Here is a 23,767-nt window from a genome sequence, read left to right on the forward strand (position 1 = left end):
CAGGACAGGAAAAACAAGTCATAAGAAACCATCCGTCTGTGCCTGCCCCTCAGAGGCCTCAGGAGTCCCCCGTCCCCCCACATGCCCTGTCCTCCCTCTGTGGACGAAGGGGCCGAAGTCCATGGAGGGAAGGGGCCTGCCCAGGACCCGCGTCTCCTGCTGACCCCAGGCCAGGGCTGCTGTGCGGCACTCAGTAACTACAAGCAATGCCATCATCATCTTTAAAAGAGTGAGAGCTCCAAATTGCATTTCCTAAACCTTCTCCATCTGCAAAAGTGAGACAGCGTTAATTCTCAGAATCAACAGGGCTGCTGGAGGGACTCTACCACCTTATAATTAAAAATTTAGCTCATCTTGAGAGACGTTATCAACTACGGGGCCCCCAGGGGTTAGTCACTGTGATTACTGTTGCTCACAGATAGCCGGGTTTGGAGTATCCGTGTTGCCAGTGCACTCCAGACACTTCATAAGCACTGTTTCTCCAACTCACCACAACCGCAGAGGGTCGCTCCATTTTAGAGATAGGGAAACTGAGTCTGGGGGAGGACGAGGAATCCATAAACCCAGGCCCACGCTCTGCCCACCACGTCTTCCCCTGCTGTCTTCTCCTGGTCTGTGACTGTTTTAGGTCATCAACGTTTCGGTTGTGGTCAAAAAAGAACGGTCAAGCCCATGCGCCCACCAGCGGCCTTGGCGACGCCTTGGGCCGCATGACCTTGGTTACTTACAGTCTTTGATGGCAGCCTTGGTCTCTTCGTTGTCAGTAAAGAAGGAGTAACCTGGGAAGGAAAAAGAAGTCCACAAACCATACCAGGCGATCCTGGTTTCCCCCGCCGGGAGAAGGGGTGCCTGGGAGAAGGGGAGCAAGCAGCCCCTCTGCGGGGTAGTTTCATTTCAGAGAGAACCTTTAAGACCATCTGGCTTTTCTTGAGCCACACTGAAGCCACCTTTGGGAGATGACAATCTCCTGGTTTTTAAAGGCTTCCTGGAGCGGGCCCTGGGGCCAGGCATTCCAGCGGCTTCGAGGATTTTCCAAGGGGGCCTGGGCCCTGAGCGGGGCTGTGTCACCACCCCCAGTGTGACCTCACTCAGTCTCTGGGCAGCATGTGACAAGACTGCAGCTGAGTGAGTTCTCCTTCTGCTTCCCTCACAGGGTCTGTGATCTGTGATGGGGCCTCCAATCCCTTGGGGGTTTGAACGCCTGTTACGTCCTGGTCACAGGAGAAATAGACATAGGAGGCCAAAAGGAGTGCAAGACCTACCGAGAGGCTGTAATAAGGATTTGGGCAACTATGTCGGGGACTCTCTTTGCCTCTCTGAAGAATGGGGTGGGCTGGGTGGGAATGAAGAGTCTGAAATCAAGTTACCACGTGGCGGCACAGGCCAGGGGACACCTCTTTTCCAGCTTGGTGTCCAGTAGGATTAACTTCCACTGACTGAGGGGCCTGGAACAGGACCCATTTGTGACTGTTTATTCCCAGTGCCATTTTCTGATGGGTTCTGGTCAGCCAGGGCACCTGGGCGCACTGTGCCCAGAGGGCCACCCGAGAACAGGATGGAGGACTGACCGATGAGGGACCCATTCCACTTCCACTGCGGAAGCCACCCACGGCCCCCCGCCCTCCCTGCTGTCCTCACCCTCCTGCGACCAGTGTCCCTGTGTTTCTGGGCCCTTGAATCCTATTGAAATACCTCCTGAGCCAGACATCACCCTGGGCCCTACCCCTCTGTAGCTCCTTCTGTCCAAACTTACTTGTTCTGTGTCCTGTTCTGCCGGAGTCCTAACCCATGCAGTAAAAAAAAGGCCTAAACTGAGTAATAACCAGATCACCATCTAATTTATTATACAGACGCTTTTGAGAATGAAAGCACTGATAACAATTAGTCTGGGATAACAGGTGAAACAGTGTGTCCTGGGCACATTGGGACGCTGTAAACTCTGGTCTTAATACATGTGTTTTGATTCACAATATGCAGTGTACATTCCTGCTTGAGGAACATTTAAGGAGGCATTTCTGAGTAGAGCAGCTTATGGTTAGGTAGTTCTGCCCGACACAGTAACTACCCTGGCCTGAAATTCCACCCTTTGGAGTTGGCTTTGTGACCTCAGAATAAGGAGATGCAAAATATGGCCTGTTGGAAAAACAACTGTGTTTGGTTTGTTTTGCAGGGACCCTGAGGTCATGGCTCCAGGGACAGGGATTCGGGGATGTACCAAGTGTCAGGGAAGGGAAGCGCCCGGGCTAAGAGACCCCAGCACAGGGGCTGCTGGGGTTTGGCGACAAATTTGATTGACATGATGTTTGGTGAAAGCTGGCAATGCCAAGCTGCATCCTCTTCCAGGATGGAACACCTCCCTGTCCATGGCCCAGGGATTCTCCAGCAAAGTGGTTCCCTCTGAAGGTTCTGAATGGATCCCCTCCCTGAGTTGCTGTGATTTAGTCACACTTTCTCCTTTTCATGGAGGGCCCTCTCTATGCCCCGGGGCCCCTGCTCCTGGCAGGGGGCTGTCACTGGCTATAATAAAGCCAAGACTGGACAACAGTGGATAACAGGTCTGTTTGTCCCTTTGTCACCCCTGGTGGGTGGTGGCTCCCAGGGCAGAAGCTGAGAAGTGCCCCCGGGCCAACATCCATAGCTTTCCTGCCCCCAGGCACCCATGATGGGGGAGAACAAGGGGAAAGCAAAGAATCTTAGAGTTAGAGTTAGAAGGTCCTCTGTGGTTTTCACCCCAAACAGGAATCCCTGCCACAGCATCCCCATCCATCAGGGGGCTATTAGTCTGCTTGACTATCTCCAGTGATGGGGAGCTTCCTACCTTTAGTATCTTCTAAAGCAGTCTTTCCAAAAAACAAAAAAAAAGGGTGGCTAACTTTTAGAAAAGTCTTTCTTAAAATTGGACTGAGATGTGTTTCCTTTATTTTTTAAAAATGTCTTTCCCCTTGGTTATATTCATAATGACAAAAGCAGCTGCCATTCACTGCATTTTCATCTTTATATGCCTCTCCAGGCCATGTTTCATGGAGTCCTGTCACCCGTGGAGGTGTGTATTATTATCCCAGTGTACAGACGAGGCAGTGGAAATTCAGAGAGGGCAAGCCCTTTGCCAGAGGACCTGTGGCTCCAGAGCGCTGGAGTCAAGGTTGGAACACAGGTCCTTCTGAACTCAAAGCTCTTGCTTTGTGTTGCCTTTCCATGAATCAACTCTGTGTGCTGTGTGAACTTGGAGAAGTCACCTAATCGCTTGGGACCTTAGTTCCTTTATCTGTGACATGAGGGTACAGAATTATATGTTCTCAAAGAAACCTTTCCAGTCTGAAAACACCTGTTCATCAACATTCTGCTCTTGCGGGGCAGGATGAAATGGTAAATAATGCCACTGGCGCCACCTTTCGGCCGTTTGATCCTCGACCATTGGGCAAGCGATAATGAAATGCCAATTAATCGGACTCCCGGAAACGGGAAGGGAACGGGTCTAGTTCATTTTCTTCTCGTTCTACTTAGTGAAAAGTCAAGCAGAAACCTCTTTTTTTCCCATGTCTTCTGGTGGCAAATCTTCATTAACATCATACATTATTTTGTTGTATCTGCCTGGTTCCTGAGTGGTTCCTGAGTGTCTTTCTAGGTTTTCTTTTCTTGCTAAAAAAGTACTTAACTTGCTTCCTTGTAACTTGCTCCCTGTGACCTACAGTCTTGAATTCTAGCAAAGGAGAACTTCCAGGGATAGAGAGATTTTGGTTAAGGGGTTTTTGGTGAATGGAGGGTTCCAGTTCATGAAATCCCGCTGTGTGAGTCACACGGGCAGGGGGGGGTGGAGGGGGGGGAGGACCTGGGGGGGGTGTCATGTGGCCCCACCCCCGCCCCTCCCCCGGAGCCCCGGCCCCCTGGACACTGACCTTGCGCGCGGATGTTCTGCAGGATGAAGTAGAGGTACTCCCCGCAGATGCCGGCCGCCTCGATGAACTCGTCCTGCGTCATGCTGCACAGCTGCGGGCCACTGATGTTGAAGTGGCAGAAGGAGATGCAGTTGGCGTCCAGCTTGTACTGGTCGCAGCAGAACTGGAGCCATTCCCAGACGTGGCGCTTAGTCCAGTACTCGGGGTGGACGGACGTCCAGTACGAGTCGCAGGCTACGCCGGAGGAGAGACAAGTGAGGGACCACGGTCCCCAGGAAAGCCTCCAGGGGGCCCCCCGAAGGAGACTCCGCTTAGGTTAACATCACATCCCTCGGCTGTGAGTTACAAGGGCCTCCGGCTGTGGGGTGCTCTGGGGAGGGGGTACCCAGGTTTATCTACAACACCGCAAAAACCAGAGGAGACTGGATCTTACGGGTGCGCCTTGGGGCAGGAGAGAGAAGGACGGGCAAGAAGCCCAGTCATGGCTTGGGAGTGCCTGGGGCCTGGTTTTGGTGCTTGGAAAGAGGGGGACTAGAGAAGAAAGGGAAGAACAAACAAGGCCCTTCAGCGGTTGGGTTTCAGACAACAGGGTACCCAGAGCACAGTCTTTGGAGCCTGACTCTCCTGGGTTCAAACCTGAGTTTGGCTGCTTTTGACCTGGGCAGGGTCCATAGATGGTAAAGCCTCAGTTTCCTCATCTGTGCAATAGGTATTAATATGGCCAACTCACAGGGCTGCTATACAGTTTGGAGTTGACGTGTATATGCTGTGTAGTGCCTAGGAAACTGTCAGCCAATTCAGTAGTTACTAAATGCCTGTTGTGTGCCAGGCACAATTCGAAGCTGATTAGATTCCCTCTGCTCTTTTGCACAGTTGCCAACACTAGTTACTGGTTTGTGCACTGCCTCTGGTCACCTTGCGCCGAGGGCCTCAAGCTGGTGAGATGTTGCCCGGAGGCCAAGAGAGCTTGGCTCACCACAGCAGCCTCTGCTGGGGAAGAGAGAAGTGGGGAAGTTGGTTGTATTGTTGCTTTTGTGGTTTTGATGATACTTTGAGGAATTTCCATCCCGAGGCCAGAGCCCCTTCACTCCTTCAGAGGAGCCCCATACAAACCCAGACAGAGGTGGGCACTGTCTTGTCTGGGAGGCTGGGAAGTGACCATGCCTGGCTTGGAACAGAGACTGGGTGCTCCACAGTTCTCTCTCAATGCCAGGAGAGACAGAAACGGTGGCAGACAAGGGGTATGGAGGAAGTGAGGTGCCAGGTACTTGGTTAGGCTCTTTGACACAAGTCTTGTGGCTTCCATGGTGCTCATTCATTTATTCATTCGTTCATTCAATAAATGAGCTTCAGTCTCCTCACTGGCAAAATGGGGATAATGATAGCACCGATGTCACAGAGTTCCATGGATTAAATGAGCTACTATATGCCAAAGTACTTAGAACAGAGCCTGGAAGATTCTAATGCTATTATTAAAATTGTCATTGAACACTTGTTATGTGCGAAGCAACAAATTGTGCACTAAGGATTCATGGTAAGACGTTTGGTCCTTGTCCCCGAGAAGGTAACGGATTTTGAACCTGAGGGTCACAGAGGCCTTGCCCCAGATCCCACAGCCAGCGTGTGGCAGAGCTGGGATTTAAACCCTGGTCGGAACTTGAGAGCCATCGCTCTTCCCGTTCCATCATACTGGTCCTCAGAGCGTTAGGACAGGGAAGAGATAAAACACGGAGAGAGAGACAGAGGCAGACAGAGAGCTAGAGAGAGTGAGAAGGCCTGAGGAGAATGGTGGAGAGGAGAGGGTGGCTCAGGCTGTGGGGATGACAGAAAGGGTCACTCATGAGTTAGACTCCATAGCAAATGTCAACGAGGCTATTCTCATTCCCGCATAAATGTTGCATTTGCTGCCACTGTCCCCAGTGAATCTGTGGAGCTTCCAGTCCCAGGCAGGGAGATGGGAGATGCTCTCTGCCCTGTCAGGTATATCACTCCCTTGGGAGCTCCTTAGGCACCTCCTGTGTGTCAGCTTCTTAAGTTCCTCAAATCCTCCCAAATAGGTATGATTTCATAAAGGAGGAAACTGAGGCTCACCCTAAAACTAGGAGCCCTCCCAGAAATCTCCTTTCCCGCCATGGAGTGGATTAAGGGGTGATCAACTTAAATAATAGATTTGTTTTAATTTATCTTAAATTTTTAATCAGAATTTTATGTGCCTGTGGATAAAAGGTTGGTACTCTGCCAGGATGGTGGAGGTCAATGTTGTTGCCTCTACGTGGTGGGTGAGGAGACAAGGAACCTGCCTTTCCTCTTGCTTGCTGGTCGCTGGCTGGAGCCGGCCCACTAGCCCATGGTGGGGGGGGGGGGTTGTGGACAATAGGGTCTCCTGAGAAAATAGGGCGGCCATTTGTCTGGTCTGCACTTTCTTCTACTGATTTCTGGCTTGAGTAAACCTAGGGGGCCTTTGACATTCCTGGTATTCTGATGAGGGACGTTTATGAGGCTTGAAATTCTTCCGCCCTTGGTCCTGAGCTGAGCCCCCAGCAGAGATGGCTATCGGTGTGCAGCAGTTGGAGGACACACTTTATTTCTTTTCATGGAAATGTTTCGCCAAGTCCCCATTCCCTCCTCTCTCCACTTCCACCCCCTTGTTATTTTCTTTGGCACGTGAAGAGGGCCATGTTGTTTCTGGAAGCCAAAGGGCCTAGAGGATTCGGAGAAACACCCGGGTGGGGGTGGGCACTGACATGAGGAGGTGTTGCTGGCAGGCTCCCTTCCCCTCAGCTCTTTCCTTTGAAGCTCACCCACAGAGCAGGCTTTGTGTGCAGCTCCCTCTGGAGGGAAACCAGAGCCAGAGCCAAGCATGGCGGGCTCTCCTCACCAGGAAGGGCCTTCCCACAGGTCTGGGAGCTGAGAGAAAAATGGCTGTTCTCACTACACAGAGGGCAAAGAGAGCCAGCATCATGGGGTGCTTTCTCGTTGCAGTGTGTTTCTATGGTCTTATCCTCACTAGAGGGGTGCAGAGGTGAGGCCGGCAGAGGTGAGGAAGGTCTGCTTCATCTGGATCCTCCTCACCCCTTCCCCTGTCGCTTCCTCAGGATTACTCCTGGCCCAGAACAAGGTCTCCATGTACCTTCTCCTAACTAATTCCTACTTATCCTCAAGACCACAGCTCACTTCCCCATCTCAGTGAGACTGCCCATGCCTGCATAGCCCCCTCAGGTGTCCTTCTCAGAACGATTCACCCCTCACCCCCCTCCCCAAACCGTGAACTTCACATGGCTGGCCAGCTCTGCTTTGCTCACCCTGAGTCGGGAGTGCTTGGGGATGGGCCTACCCTGCTGTGGGTGCCCAGTGAGTGTAGCCAACTGGCCAAATGACCAAGGCCTATTATCCCCACTTTATAGGTGAGGGAAAGGAGGTTCTGGGAGATGATGTGACTCTACTAAGGCCACTTGGCTAGTCAGTAAGGGAGTTAGGTCCACATCCACTCTTCCATCTTTAAATGTGGGAATTTTGCATCATTTCATGCCTCACTATTCTTGGTTGAGGAGGACCAAGTTGGACACACATCTCTAAGACTGACTAAAAAAGATTTGGACAAAGGCATATACATATATTAAAATATATATATACATATATATCTTTAACATATATATATATATATTTATATATAAATTTAGGTTACAAAAGGTTTAAGAAATCAGAAAGGATGGGAAACTGATGATGACAAGGTTTGCAAGCTTTGTGATGCTATGAAGATCGTCTTGCTACTTGGAAGAGAGGAGCTCAGGGCAAATAAAAGAAGGGGTAATGCACCCATAGAATATGTTATCTTTAGTAGATCGTATTGTCTGGGAATACAGAGTGTTTTTCTCAATGCATCTAGCATTTATAAAATAACCAAAACTCTTGGGAGAAGCTGAGCGTTGAAACCCTTCTGCCTAAGTGTATGGCTTGGGGACGAACCACATCCCCTGCCTGGTAGCCTTAATCTAAATGTCCACAGGCCACTATTAAGCACAGTCTCAGCCAGCTCCTTTGAAGTTGGAAGTAGGTCAGGACATTTGTTTAAGGACCAACTACACTGGGAGGAAGACCTGAACAGCTAAGGGAGTTTTCAGCAATTCCGGGGGGGAATTCTCACAAGTGATGCTATGATTTAGGATGTATTTAAATTCAGTGGGAGGACTTAAGCGTAGAGCTGGGCTGGCACACTCACATGCCCACACGGTCAGCAGGGAATGTCCACGGAAATCGCTGAGAACAGAGGCAGGCATGTAGTAAGTGCTCATTAAATACCATCCATTTGTACTTGTTAATATTGAGGCTACCCATACAACTCCTTTTATTTCCTCAAATACTTCTAATATGTTCTCTGTGTGTGTGTGTATGTGTGTGTGTGTGTGTGTGTGTGTGTGTGAGCAAATTCCAGAGATTTGGGTTTATTTTCTTTACGAAAACTGAGAAGTTATATTATAAGTGACGCTAATTTTTCCTTGAATGGCCAGCATGAGTTAGGCGGCCAATACTGCTCAAAGTGTGGGGATACTGGCGAGTCTGTGTGATTTTGTAAAATTCTTGATGTTCAGGACATACATGAGACCCATGCTCTGACACTGGTGGGGAGGGGCAGGGGCTAAATCTCCCCCACCCCTGGGAGGTGGACAGAGGGGGCCAAGTAACTGAACCCACGTGATTAGTGCCTGTGCATCTCCTGTGGAAGCTCCAGAGAGTGGGTCCCGTAATCCACGACTTTCATTCTTCGTTATAGACATCTGTGGTCTTCTCAATCTTAGGCAAAGCGCTCTTTAAAAAATTCTAGGTGAGTCCTTTTGCCATCTCTTCCAAATGGATGGCTGCCCCTGAGCCCTTCCTACATAGAAATTCTGGAGCCCATCCTGTTCATTTTGGGGGAGCCTCCTTTGAAGCAAAAATTTGGGAGGGGAGATTTTGACTTTTCTTATTACAACAAAATAGATATGCAGCCGAATGCAAAGTCTGTGAGACTGGAGACCGTGAAAGTAGTTTGATCTTAGAGCTCTGAGTTCGGTCCCCCGACCCTCTGCAGGAGAACTTGGTCTTTCTCCTCTGCTGATCAGGGAACCTCGATGAGAAACTCGGTGAAGCTTAAATGAACCTGCCAGCTACTGGAGTTCCATCAGACTCTTGTTCCCATCCTCATTCTATGGTTCCATCGAATGACCTGAAGAGGAAGGGATCTGCAGGAAGGGACCTGGAAGGGAGGTGAGGATTGTGTGGAGTTAACTGAGCGTAGGCTGGGGAATGGACCTTCCTGATTTGCAGTCCTGGCTCTTCAGTGCATTAGCTGTGCAATCCTAATGGGGTTTCCTAATCTCCCTGGACCTCAGCTTCCTTCTGCAAAACAAGAATAATAGTGCCTACCTTGTAGGACGTGTGCTGTGAAAAGGAAAAGAAATGGTACATGTAAAGAACTTAGCCCAGTTATCTGGAGGACAGTAAGCCTTCAATGTAAGTCACCTGTAATTCGTTACTATTTTGGGACTGTGTTTGTTGTCAGGGAAACGAGGCCTTCCGCACTGGAGCCTCGGTCTAGCTGAGGGACAAGAAGAACAAAGCGAGCTGAGGGCTCGGTGTGGGGAGGCAGACAGTCTGGGTCAGAGGAGGCCTGAGTTAGGCAGCCTGGACCATAATTAGTGTGATTTATTAGCATAGGGGAGTTGGGAAAGTTTTTTGCCTGGGGCCGCACTGAAGAGAGCCGGCAAGTAGACTGGGTAGCATGGGGCACCGTCAATTGTGGCTTTGTCACCAAAAGGAAGGACTTTATGGGGGGTGGAGGGAGCCTGAAATGAAAAATTATTTCCAGGTTTCCTCCCAGAGATGATCGAGCTCCATCCAATAGCCCTTCTTGGCATTCCTTCCAAGCCTGTGGAATGATTTAGACCATGAGATGGTGGAATGGGAGGGAAGCCCGGAGTAGTGTAAGAAACTGGATGGAGAAAAGACTGGAAGGGCTGGTGAGGATCAGCGAAGAGCTATGGCCTGGGGCATGTGGGGTTGGGAAGGCGCAGGGAGCACTAAGCCCCAAGCTGCCCAGAAGGCTCAGGTGTGTGCAGGGTGGGCTGCTGGTGGTGAGTGCTGAGGTCTCTCTCTGGAGGTGCTCCTGGGATGTGGCCGCTGCCATGGGCCCACCTCACGCTCTTCAGTGGTTTTGTTTATTTTTCTGGTTTTGATTTAGAGATTCTTAGACTCTTTTGCATGTGCTCTCAGACTTCTATACCCAGCAAATGAATCTTGCTGAGAAAAGCCCACATGGGACCCAAATACCTCTCTCCCTGATCTTCTGGATGTTAATACCCAAAAGGTTTTACACCTTTTCAAATAAAGTTCTTTCTTTAAATAAACTTTCCCATGATGTAGCAACAGCTGACATATTTGTGGAGTACCTAGGATGCAGCAGTTAGCGTGCTGTCCTCTGTGCTCATGTGAACCTCCTCCCACGTGTCACCAAGTCCTCGAGTAAGTGGCAGAACCAGGAGTAGGTCATACCAGGGTTCTCTGGGCCGTAGCACCTTCAAGGTGCAAGAGCCTTGCTTGAGGGTGGGGATGGAGAGTGGGAGCTGGAGCCCAGCCTTCTCAACCGTCATCCCAGGTCCCTGAGGGACCTCTTAGGAACCCCTGGAACGCCCTAATCTAGAAATTTCTGCTGCAGATGAAGTAGAAACCAGAATCCAAAGCAAGGGGGCACCGCATGTGGGCCTGGTCACCTTGGCAAACAGGGGAGGGGTGTGTGGGTGTGTGGGTGTGTGGAGGGTCAGGGCGGGGTGCCAGAAACGAGGTGTGAGGCCAGAATACTCCAGGACTTGTCAGAACTTGAGGGGAGAAATCATCTTTAAAAAGTATCATACGCTTATCAAATACAGGCGGCCTGGCCTGCACACTTTGATAAAGTTTTCCAGTATTGGTAATTCTTTATTTTAAGAGAGCAGAGGGTTAATGAAATTCTAGAGTGTTTTGCAATCTGTGCCCGTCCCCTTGCCGGCCTTGCAGTGAGGCCACGCGGAAGGCCTGCTTCAAAGAGCAGGTCCGATCCTTTGTGGTTAGTGTGTGGCGGGCACGGATTCAGCGGCTGTCTGCTAAAGCCATTTGAAAAGGTTGTGAAAACAGCTGGTTTTTCTGACTCAGTTGATATTCCTCCCTGCCCTCCTGTAGACATCGTTTGTCTAGTGGGCACATCATTTCGCCTTTCTTCCCCTTTGGTCTCAAAGTATCTAAGCGGTCAAATCCTGAATTGGAAAGGATGAGACGGGGACCTTTGTTGTTTTGTTCAATAGGAAAAATGAAGAGAGGAGAGGGACTGAGCTGTTTTTCCACTCACTGGGAGTTGTGAGGGGTTCCTGGCAATGGTGGGCACCTACCAAGTGCCCGGCGTTTCCCGAAACACTTTGTATGTGATACATCGGGCCTCCCAACCTAGGAGGCACATGCTGCTCCAGCTAGGAAAGTGTATCTCAGAGCTATTAGGAAAAGCCTGCCAAGGTCACGGTCCGGTGGTTAGAGGCAGCGCCAGCCCCCGTGGGAACCCAGACTCGGACAGGAAGCTGCCACGGGGACAACTGTGAATTCAAAGTGGAATCTCTCAAGAGGGCCGCAGAGCAGTGTCCGGAGACGAGTCTGGCTGCCCCCTGCTGCCTCCCTCTCAGAGAGAACCCTGCAGACTCTCTGACGGAGGCATTGCCTCTCCGGGAGAGAAAATACAGAGGCCCGGCCAGGCACTTCTCCCACCGCGGGGGCTCTGAGGAGAGCCAGGGCCTACAGGGCCTACCCAGTGCCCAGGCAGCTCTCGACTACCCTTTCACATCCAATTTCTCTCCACCTTTAGGAGGTCAGAGACATTCAGCTTCTTCGGGAATCCTGAGAGCCAGGTGGCAAGTCAAACGCGGGACCCCACCCACAGGGAGGGTTACTCCTGCAAGATATTTTATTTTCATCGTCCCCATGCCTTGGTGAGACTTTGTCTTCTCTCAATGGGTGGTGGGAGAAGAGGGCTATATCTGTGATGCAGGAATCAGAGAAGCTTCTGGAAGGGGTCTTAGCAATGACCTTGTCCAACCTCCTGTTACACTGTTGGAAATGCGGAGGCCTCAGACAGGAGAAAGCTGTGTCTTTATGTCTGAGATGTCAGGCATCAGACCCATTGGTAATCCTCCTGGTGATGGCTTCTGTTAACCCTTGGTTTTTGTTGTTGTGGTGGTGGTGGTGGTTTTACTGAGGTAAAATAGACCTAGAATTTACCATTTTCACTCTTTTTAAGTGTAGAGCTTAGTGGCATTAGGTCCATTCACATGATTGTGCCAACCGTCACTTCTGCCCGTCTCCAGGCCTTTTCATCTTCCCAAATTGAAATTAGTCCTTCATTTTTTAAGCGTGCATGTGAGCTTGTCCTGCCCCTGACCTTGTCCCAAGAACTTCCCACGTATTAACAAACCACCCTGATAACCATTCTACGAGGTAGGCATTACTGCTATCTCCATTTTACAGATGAGAAAACTAAGGCCCGAGAAGTTACAATGCTACAGTTACTAAATCTCAAAGCCAGACTTTGCATTGAGGCTGTCCGGCTCCAAAGTCTGGGCTCCAATGCCTGGAACACTTCCCTGGGGCAGATGGGCCATTCCCTCCTGCCCCCTCGCCAGCTGCCACCTGGCAGAATAGGCAGGAAGAGGGGGTTCCTGGGATGGCAGGTCTGGGTTATGCATGTGTGGGGAGAAGGACCTTCTCTCTGGGCCCTGCCATCATGGGACATAGGGGGAGACAATGGGAACACAAAAGCCTTCATTTTCCTCCTTCAAACTTAGCCTCAGCTAAATATCGAGGGGCAGAAATAGAGGACGTTCTTCATCATTTTCTGGGAATCAAAGTGTTTCTTAGGCCTAAGGGAGAATTGGATTATGTATCTGGCTGACTCCGGACCCTTCAGAGAGGGTGAGAGACACCACGTGCATGCGTGTGCACATGTGTTGGTGGTGGGAGCAGGTGTGGGACTGCATTACGGAGGTAAGCACCGTGAGTCTGTGTGTGATGCCCTGGCCTCTGGCCTGGAGGCAGGGGCTTCCTTCTGGTGGGGGACAGTTTGCAGCATCCTCAGAGGCTAGGCCTCTCCTGGACCCACCTGCCTCCCACTCCTGAATGTGGACCGTGCCCAGCTGGGATGCACAGGGTTAAGGTCCCGTGAGGACTGACAGCTTGATTAGGACTTGCAACACCAGCCTCGGGGCGTGCACCTGCCCTGCGAGCACTCTGCCAGGTTTGCTGTGACGTGCAGTCACCAGAGCACCTGGGGACAGAGGCCCTCAGAGAGATGCTGGGGCAAAGCTCAGCTGGCCCCCCTCTGGCATGGGATTTGCACAAGGCCCCATGCTTCCTTTTTAGGTGGAGAAGACCAGCAGAGAAAGGAGGAAGGGTGGGAAGAGAGGCCTGGTGGACAGCATGGGGATTCATGTTTACTGAGCACTTGCTTTGGGCCAAGCTATATATTTTATGCAGTTTGGCTCCCTTAATCCTCACAGTGATTCTCATCATCCCTGCTTTAGGGATAAGGAAATAGAAGCTCAGAGAAAAACAGTAATATTAATATCAATAACCATAGGGTAACATCATTTATAAGATGACCATGTAGGATAGTTAAGAGTACAGGTGTTCAAGTCAACTTGCATGAAACTTAACTATAAGATCTTGGACAAGTCACTTGACCTCTCTGTGCCTCAGTTTCTTCATCTATAAAGTGGAAATAATAACTCTTCATTTCTCATAGGGCTGCTGTAAGGATGAGATGGGTGCTTGGCACAGGGCCTGAACCATAGCTAGTATTCAGCAAATGTTAGCTAAAACCACGATGAACAAGCAATCACAGTGTACTAGGTTCTGGGCTAAAGGTTTCTTTCCACTGCAGCGCTTAAATATAATAACTCCAAGAGATTGGAAAGATCATCTGTTAGCAAAATGAGGCTTGGAGACGTTAGTAGAGTTGCCCAAGGCCACAGAGCTGGGAAGAGCTTAGGGTGAGCATTCCGGTGCTTTTCTCCACAGAAGCTGCCCTACCTGCGGCGCAGACCCCCCCCCCCCCCCCGTCCTCGGCCCTGAACACTGGTGAGAGCTGGCATTTTCAGGCCCCCAGCATGGCCTTTCTGCCTCCTAGAGGCCAGCACCCGCTCCTGCCCCAGCTCTTCCCAGCTCAGATGGGCTTCTCTGGATTTACGCACCTGTCTGATGCTCAAAGGCAGGATAATACTCTTCATTGCTGAACAGATCAGTCCACGACATCAGGGGGTCGCAGAAGGAAGTGTTGGGCAGGAAGCTACTGTGTGTCACTGAGTCCAACATCACCCTACAACGGCAGGAGAGGGCTGTGAGGAGGCAGACGAGGGCCACAGTGCAGGAGCCCCGGTGGGGCACACTTGGTTTTTAAGAACAAACACACAGCCTCCTAGGAACCAAGCACCCCTCTAAGTGCTTGCCACAGCGACATTATTCAATCCTTGCCACATCCTGTGAGGTTTGTACATCTGTCCCCATCTTATATATAAGAAAACCTAGACAGTGGGGTTGAGACAGTTGCCCACGTAACATGGCCGGTAAGTGGCAAAGCTCAGGGCTTGACATGGAGGCTCTTATGACACAATACTGCATCTTTCTTTACTCTTCTTACCTGCTCACATCTGACCCCTGAACTCTGGCTTATAACGTTTAACTGTATGCTTTTGAAGGCTGGGCAAGGGTTGCTATACCTTAATACACCCCCAAACCCTTACCCACAATTCTGAAATCCAAAAGCTCTGAAATTGAAAGTATGGTGTGTGTGTTTACAAACTTATTTCCCAGCAAAACACAAAACAGAACAAAACAAAAACCAGTCCTAAATTAATGTTATATAGTTTTATATACTGTTATATATATTACATCCATACATCTATATACAGCATATAAACCATACACTAAACGTACATATACACACACATATGTACATAAGCAACATATTATACATTATTCATATGCTATATAGTTTTATAGTTTTATTTATTCTTGATGAATATTCATATGAGACATACATATGATTCCCAGAAGAAATACCCTGAGAAGAGTATTCTGTATCCGGCAGTATATATACTGTATAACCTCCCTAATACCCGAGGAATTCCGATTTCTGCAGCACATCTAGTCCCAGGGTTTTGGTTCAGAGAGTGAGGACCTGTGATAATTGGAACATTTACTTACTAACTTCGGGCTCTGTGCTGAGCGCTTTACAACCCTCTGTTTATTATTCATGGTCCCTCGGCACAAACCCTGAGACAGGGTCTGTTTTAGCGATAGGATGGATGCTGTGAGGTTTTAGGTAATATACCCCACACCACCCGGTCGGCAGATGGTGGGGTTTGCGCAACAACTCGGGTTTATCCACTTAAGAAGTCGTGATCCTAATCACAGGGCTCTCCTCCCTGCATACGCTGGTGAGGAGGAAGATTTGGGCAAAGGTGTCTGGTTGAGGCTGGAAAGAGGGCAGAACGGAATGGGCTTGGGGCCCTCACTCGCGTGCATTCTTGCCCATGCTGTTTTCATCTTTCAAGTTTGCTGCTTCCCATATTCTCACAATTCGTGGGGGGGGGGGATGAATTCATGTTTGGTAGATTAGAAAAATCTGTTCGCCCAACTTCTCTTTTCTGGTTATCACAATAATGTTGATGAGATAGGGTGCTTCTGCCGCCATTTTGCGACCCAGCAGCTCAAGGTCACACAGCTGGTAGGTTAAATGTCAGAACAAAGACTGGATTCTGGATCTTGGGATGTTAAGCATATAGAGTTTTCAGACGGCTGGGGGCTTACTAATCCTCTAGTTCAGTGTTCTGCAAACTTTAGTCGTTTGCCTACCATCCCGATGATTTACTTAATATATTAAAAAAAAAATCAACTCCCTTTTTGTTTTAACACAACTACATTTATTTAAAAGGAAAACTTTGTATCACCATTATAGAAGGAAAGTCTGTCTCCTTTTAACATGAAGAAAAATAAAGACACAGCATTTAAATAAAAACTGTTGGCCCATGCATCACCTAAATCGGAAGTCAGCAGACCACAACTTACAGGCCATATCCAGCCCACCGCCTATGTGTGAACGGTCCGCAACTAAAAATGATTTACATTTGCATATAGTTACGTAGTAAATGGTTATGTAAGTACCCACCGACTATAATCACTTTTTGCCTTTTGGCCTGTATATCCTAAAATACTAACGACCCTGCCCTCGAAATAAAAGTTTGCCTACCCCGGACCAGATCTATTTCCTGTATCATGAGGGGTGTGAGCACCACATGTTGGAAAGTCCGGAGTTAGTCCAGTCTTTCCCTTCACCCCATCATTGTGTAGTTGAGACCATTAAGGCCCAGGGAATTTGTGTAACTTGCTCAAGTTCATACTGCCAATGGCTGTCAACATTATGTTGTAGCGAGTTATTAAGGTTTCCAAATTTTGGCTCATCTGCTTCCTTTTCTAGAAACACTCACAGTCACATCTGCCTACAGACACATCCCTAACACACTTACATATCAAATGGAACCCCAATACTGAGAAGGGCAGGGGTTATGTGATTCCAGAATCAAAGACCAATTCTTTGGGGGTGCTTGCAAATTATTATCAAATGTGCATGAGAACTGCGTTCCTGTTACAGAGAAATAACTGAGTTCGAATTCTCACACTCTGGCACCCTTTCTAGGCCATCATTGGAGAGTCACCAGACCCCACTGGGAAGCCTCCTTTCTGGTTCCCAGAGAGGGTTAACCGGCCCAGTGGATTATCATGTTCATGGATCTCCCCCTGGGAACCATATCAAACAGAGGTCAAGGCTGTCTGAGTTTGGACTGTGATTTTCCCACGGATTGGCTGGTTTTATATCCTGAGCGGGAGGTAGGATGAAGAGGGATGGGGGTGGGAGGTTACGAGGGAGGGAAGGGCTCCTGGAGCCCAAAGCCCCCCTTCTGCATTCTGGACTTGACCTCAGAAAAAGCTCCCGTAAGTGAGGGCTAAAGGTAAAGTCTCAGAAAACTGAGGAAGAAGATGGCCAACCTCTGGCATGACCTTCATGGAGGTGTTTGGAGAAAGGAGGGGTGAACTCCACATGGAAGAAAACAGAACTGTCCCCAGGCTTTCCCATCAATTAGAAATCCTCCCAGTAAAAATCACAGTAGCAGCAGTGAGCAGTTCCTCGCTCACACCTGACATAAATAGCTCTCAAAAGTCATTTGGTGAATTGAATTTGATCATCAAACATTAGGAATATTTCTGATCAATAGGATATTTACCTCTTTTAAGGATTTCTTTTCCTCTTTACACCAACCTGCTCACTCGACCTGCACGCAGTCTCCCTACTGCTCTACACAGCACCGGATCTGACTCCTTTTAGTAAAATCCCTTCTGTGATGAATTCTATCCACTGACTTTTCTTAAAGGACTCTCTCTCAGGTGTACCGAGGGCTATTTTTATTTCTGCAATTACTTCTTGCTTCTTGGGAAAAAAATGTCTTTCATAAAAGCAGCAGATTTATTTTTTATTTTCTGCTATTCTATTTGGAGAACGTATTATTAACTCTGGGCTTTCCACAAAAGAGCTTGGCCACTTAGCGAGCGCTAGGTGTGAGCGTTCAGGAATAATGGCTGCTTCGTGTTCAGTAGCTTAGTTTCCTAGGCCCTTGAAAGTCCTTGCAATAATTGAACAGTTCAGCTCGTAAGAGTTCTTTAATGTAGGTGGAACAGAAGGTGAGGGTGGGGGAAAGAACCAGCTGTGTGGGGCCCCATCTCTGCCAGTACATTGAGGTCCAGCAGTATGTAGGTAGACCCAGGCTTGAAGTTTGACCGTGCATTCCCAATGGGATTGACCCTAGAAGGGAAAAATTAGTTCTTGGGGGTCAAAAAAAAATCGTAGACATTATTATGTCTCATGACCATCTAAAGGGCCACCGTGTATAAACGATATACAGTAAGTACCTCAATGGGGGGGTAATGATTATGACAAAATTATCTAAAAAGCCCCCTTAGTTGGGAACGACAATGAAAAAATGGTTGAGAAGCACTGGGTTAGACCTCGAGTCAGCAGCAGGACAAGAGGGGATACTTAGGGAGGGTCCTAGGCGCATGTTTTGTGTTCTGAGGGGCTGGCTTCTCATCATGGAAAGAGCACTGGCTGGAAGTCATGACTCTGCCTCTTGTGCCCCCACTCTTCACTTACTAGATGACCACGCTGATGTGGGGCCCCTGAGGTGTGCCCTGGCTCCACGATTTTCTGCAGGCATCCACCCGAATGGCCCAGCACATCCCAGCATGCGCACCCACACACATACGCATAGAAGTCGGTTATACTGGGTATCGTGGTCAAACAAGCTCATTAAATTGGAGTCAAATCCAACCACTACACACGGGGATTAAACTTCTAGCTCTGCGAAGACCCCCCGATTTCCTCTTCTCCCTTCCCTCCTATGTCCACTACTTTCAGCAGTGGGCTCTGGACATTCTTTCCTGGGCTAGCCAGCTCTCTTAAGTGCTTTGCACCCTCACTCACTGGGCATCCACACACCCACAGCTGTTGGAATCGGTCTCCCCCAGCCACCATTGTAGCTAGCTCATCAGTCGGAAAGGCTCAAGTACAATCCACACAGGGAAAGGAATCAGGTGGGTTCCCTTCCACGCGCGAGAAAGGCTGACTTCAGGGATCTTTCGGAATGAAACAGTGATAGCAGGGAAGCGGGGGTCCCTGACGCCTCCACTGGCTTCCTAACCCCTCTGAGAGCCGGCTCACTCACCAGGCGTGCACAGGGAGGGTCCGCACAGTCAGAGGGACGGGCCTGTGGGCTTCTTGCCCCCACACGAGTCAGAGGCAGCAATCACAGGTGTGCTGCCCATGGCCTGATCAACCAGGCACATTTGCTCAGCCTTCCAGAGAGAGGGGATGGAGCAAACCACCCAGGCTTGGCCAGGTTGCCAGAGGAGGAAAATTCCTTCCTGACCCTGGCAGAGATCATCAACTTCACTCTGGGCATGTGACCAAAAATCCACCCAATTAAGCATCTACACATTGGCTGTTTATGCACTAAAACATCACCAGGCAGAACAAGGCCATGAGGGTGGAAACCATGAAATGAGGGGCCAAGAAGGGCCTTCCCTGATCCCACCATCTGGGCAGTCCCACTGGGAAGAAGTTTTTCCTCCTCCAAAGCCTCAGCGACATCTAAGTGCCCACCAGGTCCCAAGTCCTGGGGGCAAAGCAGGGTCAATTTCCTGCACTTTGGACCTCCCTAAGGAGGGACACATGGGGGGAAATCTCGGTGGATTATTTTGACGCTTGCAGTGAAAGAACTGGAGTGCTTGAATATTTGTTCTTCTGAGAGAAATGGACTTGCTCATGTCTTGCCAAGGGACTCCTCATTTTCCTCTAGCTTGTTTAGGGAGCTTGCTAGTTCGTTTGTCCTTAGTTGTTTCTCCAAAGGTGTGGCAAAGACCCACAGAAGGTAAGCCACACGGTTTACTGGGGGTTTCAATGCAAAGCTCATCGGCTTTGGACGAAATCCTTGAGGGGTTAAATCCTGCCTCTGCCACCCACAAGGACCAGGGACATGGGACACTTAGGTGTCTTAGTACCCAGCCTGTCAGAATTCTGTTTGTCTCATACGAGATGCGGTCTATAAAAACCCATGCTCTTCTCTGAACTCATCTTTAAAATGCCTCATCTTTAAAATGGGATTTTAACACTCCATCCTCAGGATGTCCTGAGGATTTAATAAAATCAGATCACATATGCAAGACTCTGGGCATAATACATCGATGTCCACACCAGAGCAGGGGAGAGTCAACTGCCAGCAATATATCAAAAAGGTTCCTACTGTGGTGACTTCTGAGAAAAAAGGACAACCAAACTGTGGAAGTGCCTTCCTAGAATACCTTGAGTCATGAAAAACATTCTCAAAGACAACACAAGGACAAAGAATTAAGCCTTCACTCAGAGGAGCAAACAACTCCTCTCCCTGGGTCTTTAGACTAAAACACAAAGCTGTCTCCCTAAATCACTTTAGCTTTCTGGGCCCCAGCTTCCTCATCTGTAAAATAAAGAGGTTGTACTTAATGACCTCTGACATCCTTTCCAGCTTGTAAAATTTTTAGTCCATCCAAACGTGGGTCCCCAGCTTCAGGCGGAGAAGGGGGCATGTGCTACCGGTGGCGGCCAGCAGGGGGCAAATGCACGCAAACCCCACATACTGCAGAGTCTTTGAAAAGGTCTGAGAATGCAGTGGAAAAACCCTAACCATTGATTTTCTGGAAGCCGTCTATACTGAGGTGGTGTGACAGGGCAAAAAAGCGCCTCTTTTAAGCTATTATGTACAGACAAATTCCTGAAAAATGCCCCAACTGTAACAAGGCAGCTCTCTTCTCTGTATCAAGGGGGAGCCGGGAGCAGGCCGACGGCAGAAGGAGGAGTTTAGCCAGGGGGCTGGTGGGCTTTCCTTGAAGCTGACTATTTTTGGGGTGCAAAATCTAGCTCCTATTCCGAAAGACTGTTTTAGGAATGGGTAGAAAATTGAGTGCCTGTACGTATTCTCTGCTAGTCGCCCTTGGCTTAGCGCGTGGGGGCTGCCGAGGAGGGGGTGGCTACGCAGCCCGAGGAGGCAAAAATGACTCTCAGGCAAGCATTTAAATCCCCGTCAAACAGCTCCCAGGAGGCATTGTGACTGATGGAACTGGCAGTGGGGGGTGGGGGGGGCGATCCGGAGCTGGAGACCAGATGAACAGACCCAGGCCCCAGCCCGGGGCTCTAAGCCCTGACGCCCCTTACAATTCATCCAAAAAAGCAAAGAAAAGGTGCTTACGTGAGGACAGCGGTGGGTGACTAGGTCCAAAGAGGAGGCTTTCAAGGCAAGAGAAGGCAGGCGCTCCCAGCACCAGCGTTCGGTGGAAATAAAGGCCACCTGTAGCCTTGTGATATAAGTAACACCTACAGACAGGTCCGTTTGGTTTTTCAGGTTTATGCACAGCCCCTTTGATGACGGTGACATACAGTGTGACACGGCTCCTTGGAGGGGGGGAATGGTTCTCAGATGCAGAAAGTTTACCTTTATCCTGTTTTTGTGCCCAGCTCACCACCACCCCCCCGCCCCCGCTGCCCTCCCCCCTTTCCAGGGGACTCAGTAAACAAGCTGAGAATTCTTGCCTCTGAGAGCTTTGCTGGAAGTGCCCTGCGTTTGCTGGGAATTCTCGTTGGTGCAAACTGGTGGGGAAACTGGCAATCCAGCCCTGATGCCTGTCTCTGCCGCCTCCCTCCTGGGCTGGCGGAGTCCTGCACTTGTGGAAATCGCGTCATTCTCTCTTTTCCCCTCCGCGTGGCAGAGAGCAGGGGCAGGATGAGGCGGGGGTTAAGAACACAGGCTCTGTAGCAAGGTGGTTTGGGATTCAAATTCTAGGTCCTTTGTTTTCTAGCTGTGTCACCTTGAATAACTTAACTGGCTAGCTAATAACTTAACTAGCTCTAATGCAAACAAGTACCTACCCACTGGGCTGCTGGGGGTCACATGAGGTTATGTGAGGGAAGCCCTGAGTAAGCCCCTTGTGAGCTGTTTTCCTCGAGAGAGAACATCAGTGAGAAACCCCCCTCTCTACCACTTCCTCAGCCGTGCCTTGCAACTGGACGAAGGCAACAGTCAGCTTGTAGGAAGGACGTGGGGTCTTTCTTCTACTTGGTCTCTCAAAGCCATCAGACACATGAACTCGTCTAACTTCCAGCGTCTTCGGATGCAATGAGCCATGGGGAGGCTTTCTCCCTTCCCCTCCCTTATGGACAGAGAGAGGAAGAAGTTTAGTGGCCCAGTCAGATGTCTGCAGCTATGAGGTTGGGGGCCTGACTTGCATGCCAGCTCAGGTGTCTCGCTGAGAACTACCCGCTTTGTAATACCTCACCCCCCGGCCCAGAGCAGAAACACGACCTAATTTAGGCTGTGAAATGTACTGTTCCCGGTTGCCTGCGGGACGGTGTTTATAACGCTATGCCTCTTTGCAATGTGCTTCCAGCTCTGTTGGGCAGCCAAGACATTGTGTCCAGACTCCAAGCTTTAAAGTGAGAGCAGGGACTTGTTTGTTAGGTTTTCTTGGGAACTCTGGGCACAGGTACAAGCGCACAAATACAAACACGCGTGGTCTGGAGAAACAAAAGGCAGTTCATTGGAGGACTCAAGGTGTCATGGAAAAATTGTTGAAGGAAGATAAGGCCACACTGATTTGCTGTGTAACCTCAGGCAAGTCCAATAGCCTCTCTGGGCTTATTTCCTCCTGTGGTGAAAGGAGTTTGGATTAGAATTGAGATCTTCAAATTCACCGGGACAAATCCTGGGAAACTCCAGGGGTTCCCGGGAGCCCTCAGGGGAACTACTGGGGATGGGAGGCCGGGAGCCCAGGGGCTCAGGCTCTAGACCTCTCCTCCCTGATTCAATGAGAGCACCTCAGCTTTTATATAAATCTCCAGGGTAGGATTTCCTTTGAACAAAAAAATCTGCAATTAAAAAGAGTTTGCAAAGAACTGGATTAGATGGTCTTTGCGAATCCTTTAAGCTCTAAAATTCTGTGGTTTGCCTCTTGCTGCTTGGTGTCTAGTGAATCAAGATGGTCCTACCCACCACATCCCCTGCTGCTGGCCATTTCCAGTCTCGTCCCTGGTTTCTGAAATGCTTCTTGTGTTTGAATCTGCACACATACACCCTTCTCAGTAAAGAGGTTTGCAAGGAAAGCATCGTATTCTGCTATTGTTTTTAGAAAACAGTCTTTTGGAGAAAGGACACTAATTTTTCTTATGCTGTCTCAGCTCAACTACTTCAGAGTGAAAAGTTTTCTGGCAGTCGATACATGTGACAACAAACTCTGTTTGTCTTCTGGTCCTGAATGCATAATATGGCATCTCTGAGGGCCTATGCGGGAAATTACAGGCTTCTGGATCAGTGGATAAAAGGGGTGATTAAGATAAAACCAAAATAAAAGAGGAATTTGACTCTAATTAACTCTATCACACTGACTTAAATTTGATTGGAGTGGAGATCTTCGACAACATCAAACACTCAGTTTATAACAACCATATTATGAATGTCTATCGAAGGCAAGAGGTGGGGGTGGGGGTTGCGGAAGAGGAGCGCAGAAGAAGGTATGGAGCGTTTTAGAATTTCCAGCCTAGCCTCCTGATGTCTCAACTGCACAGTAATAACAGGTAACACTTAATTAGGCTCATCAGAGCAACGTAGTGACTAAGACCAGATTCTGGAAGGAGGCTTCTTCTGTTTGAATCCCTGCTTTGCCACCTGCCCGGGGGGTGAGCCTGGGAAGCTTATTTGATGTCCTTACCACCCAGTTCCCTCATCTGTGAAATGGGGAAGAAGGGCACATCTCTTACAGGGTTGTTGGGTGAATTAAATGAAGTAAAACCCGGGGAGGTTTATTGGTGTGCTGTTAGATTCGTCCAAGTAATTAAACAAGGAGGCCACTAGACTTGAGTTGCTCTAATGTCTTGAGAGCCATTTTGAATGCACTGATATCCGAAAAAACGGAATTTAAAAGCCACCTGTTACAACTGCCAAGTAGCCTTTCCCAAATAAGGCAAGCGCGTAAGCTCTAGCCTATCAAATAATTCCCTTACTTTGCTTCTGCGTCTGCTCTGTAAAAGGCCCTCCCCCAGCTCTTGTCGGTGGAGTGCTCCTAACCACTTTCAGTTTGGTGATGCCCACCTGGAGTTGATGTTTGCTCAAATAAACACTTGAAAATTTTACAGATGCCTCAGCTTATCTTTCAATACGTTCATGCTATTAAATTCTCACAACTCT

General features: G+C 49.3%; 1 protein-coding gene across 2 annotated transcripts in view; it reads right to left on the minus strand.

Annotated features, from left to right (window-relative positions):
* ELF5 (E74 like ETS transcription factor 5) overlaps positions 1–20,878 on the minus strand; it is a 30,855-nt gene extending 9,977 nt beyond the window's left edge. Inside the window, exons 1-4 of one of the 2 annotated variants that reach the window (XM_045808511.2) lie at positions 20,780–20,878; positions 14,138–14,262; positions 3,897–4,130; positions 729–779 (exon numbers count right to left, since the gene is read on the minus strand). In XM_045808511.2, coding sequence (XP_045664467.1) covers positions 729–779; positions 3,897–4,130; positions 14,138–14,258 — 406 coding nt within the window. In that variant the 5' untranslated portion in view covers positions 14,259–14,262; positions 20,780–20,878. Of the gene's footprint in view, positions 1–728; positions 780–3,896; positions 4,131–14,137; positions 14,263–18,721; positions 18,925–20,779 lie in introns of those variants that run through there. The other variant, XM_045808510.2, reaches the window with a different exon arrangement.
* Positions 20,879–23,767: the final 2,889 nt, after the last annotated feature.

The sequence above is a fragment of the Ursus americanus genome, chromosome 24, assembly GCF_024610735.1.
Source record: "Ursus americanus isolate L20-20 chromosome 24, mUrsAme1.1.p, whole genome shotgun sequence".
NCBI classification, from domain to species: Eukaryota; Metazoa; Chordata; class Mammalia; order Carnivora; family Ursidae; genus Ursus; species Ursus americanus.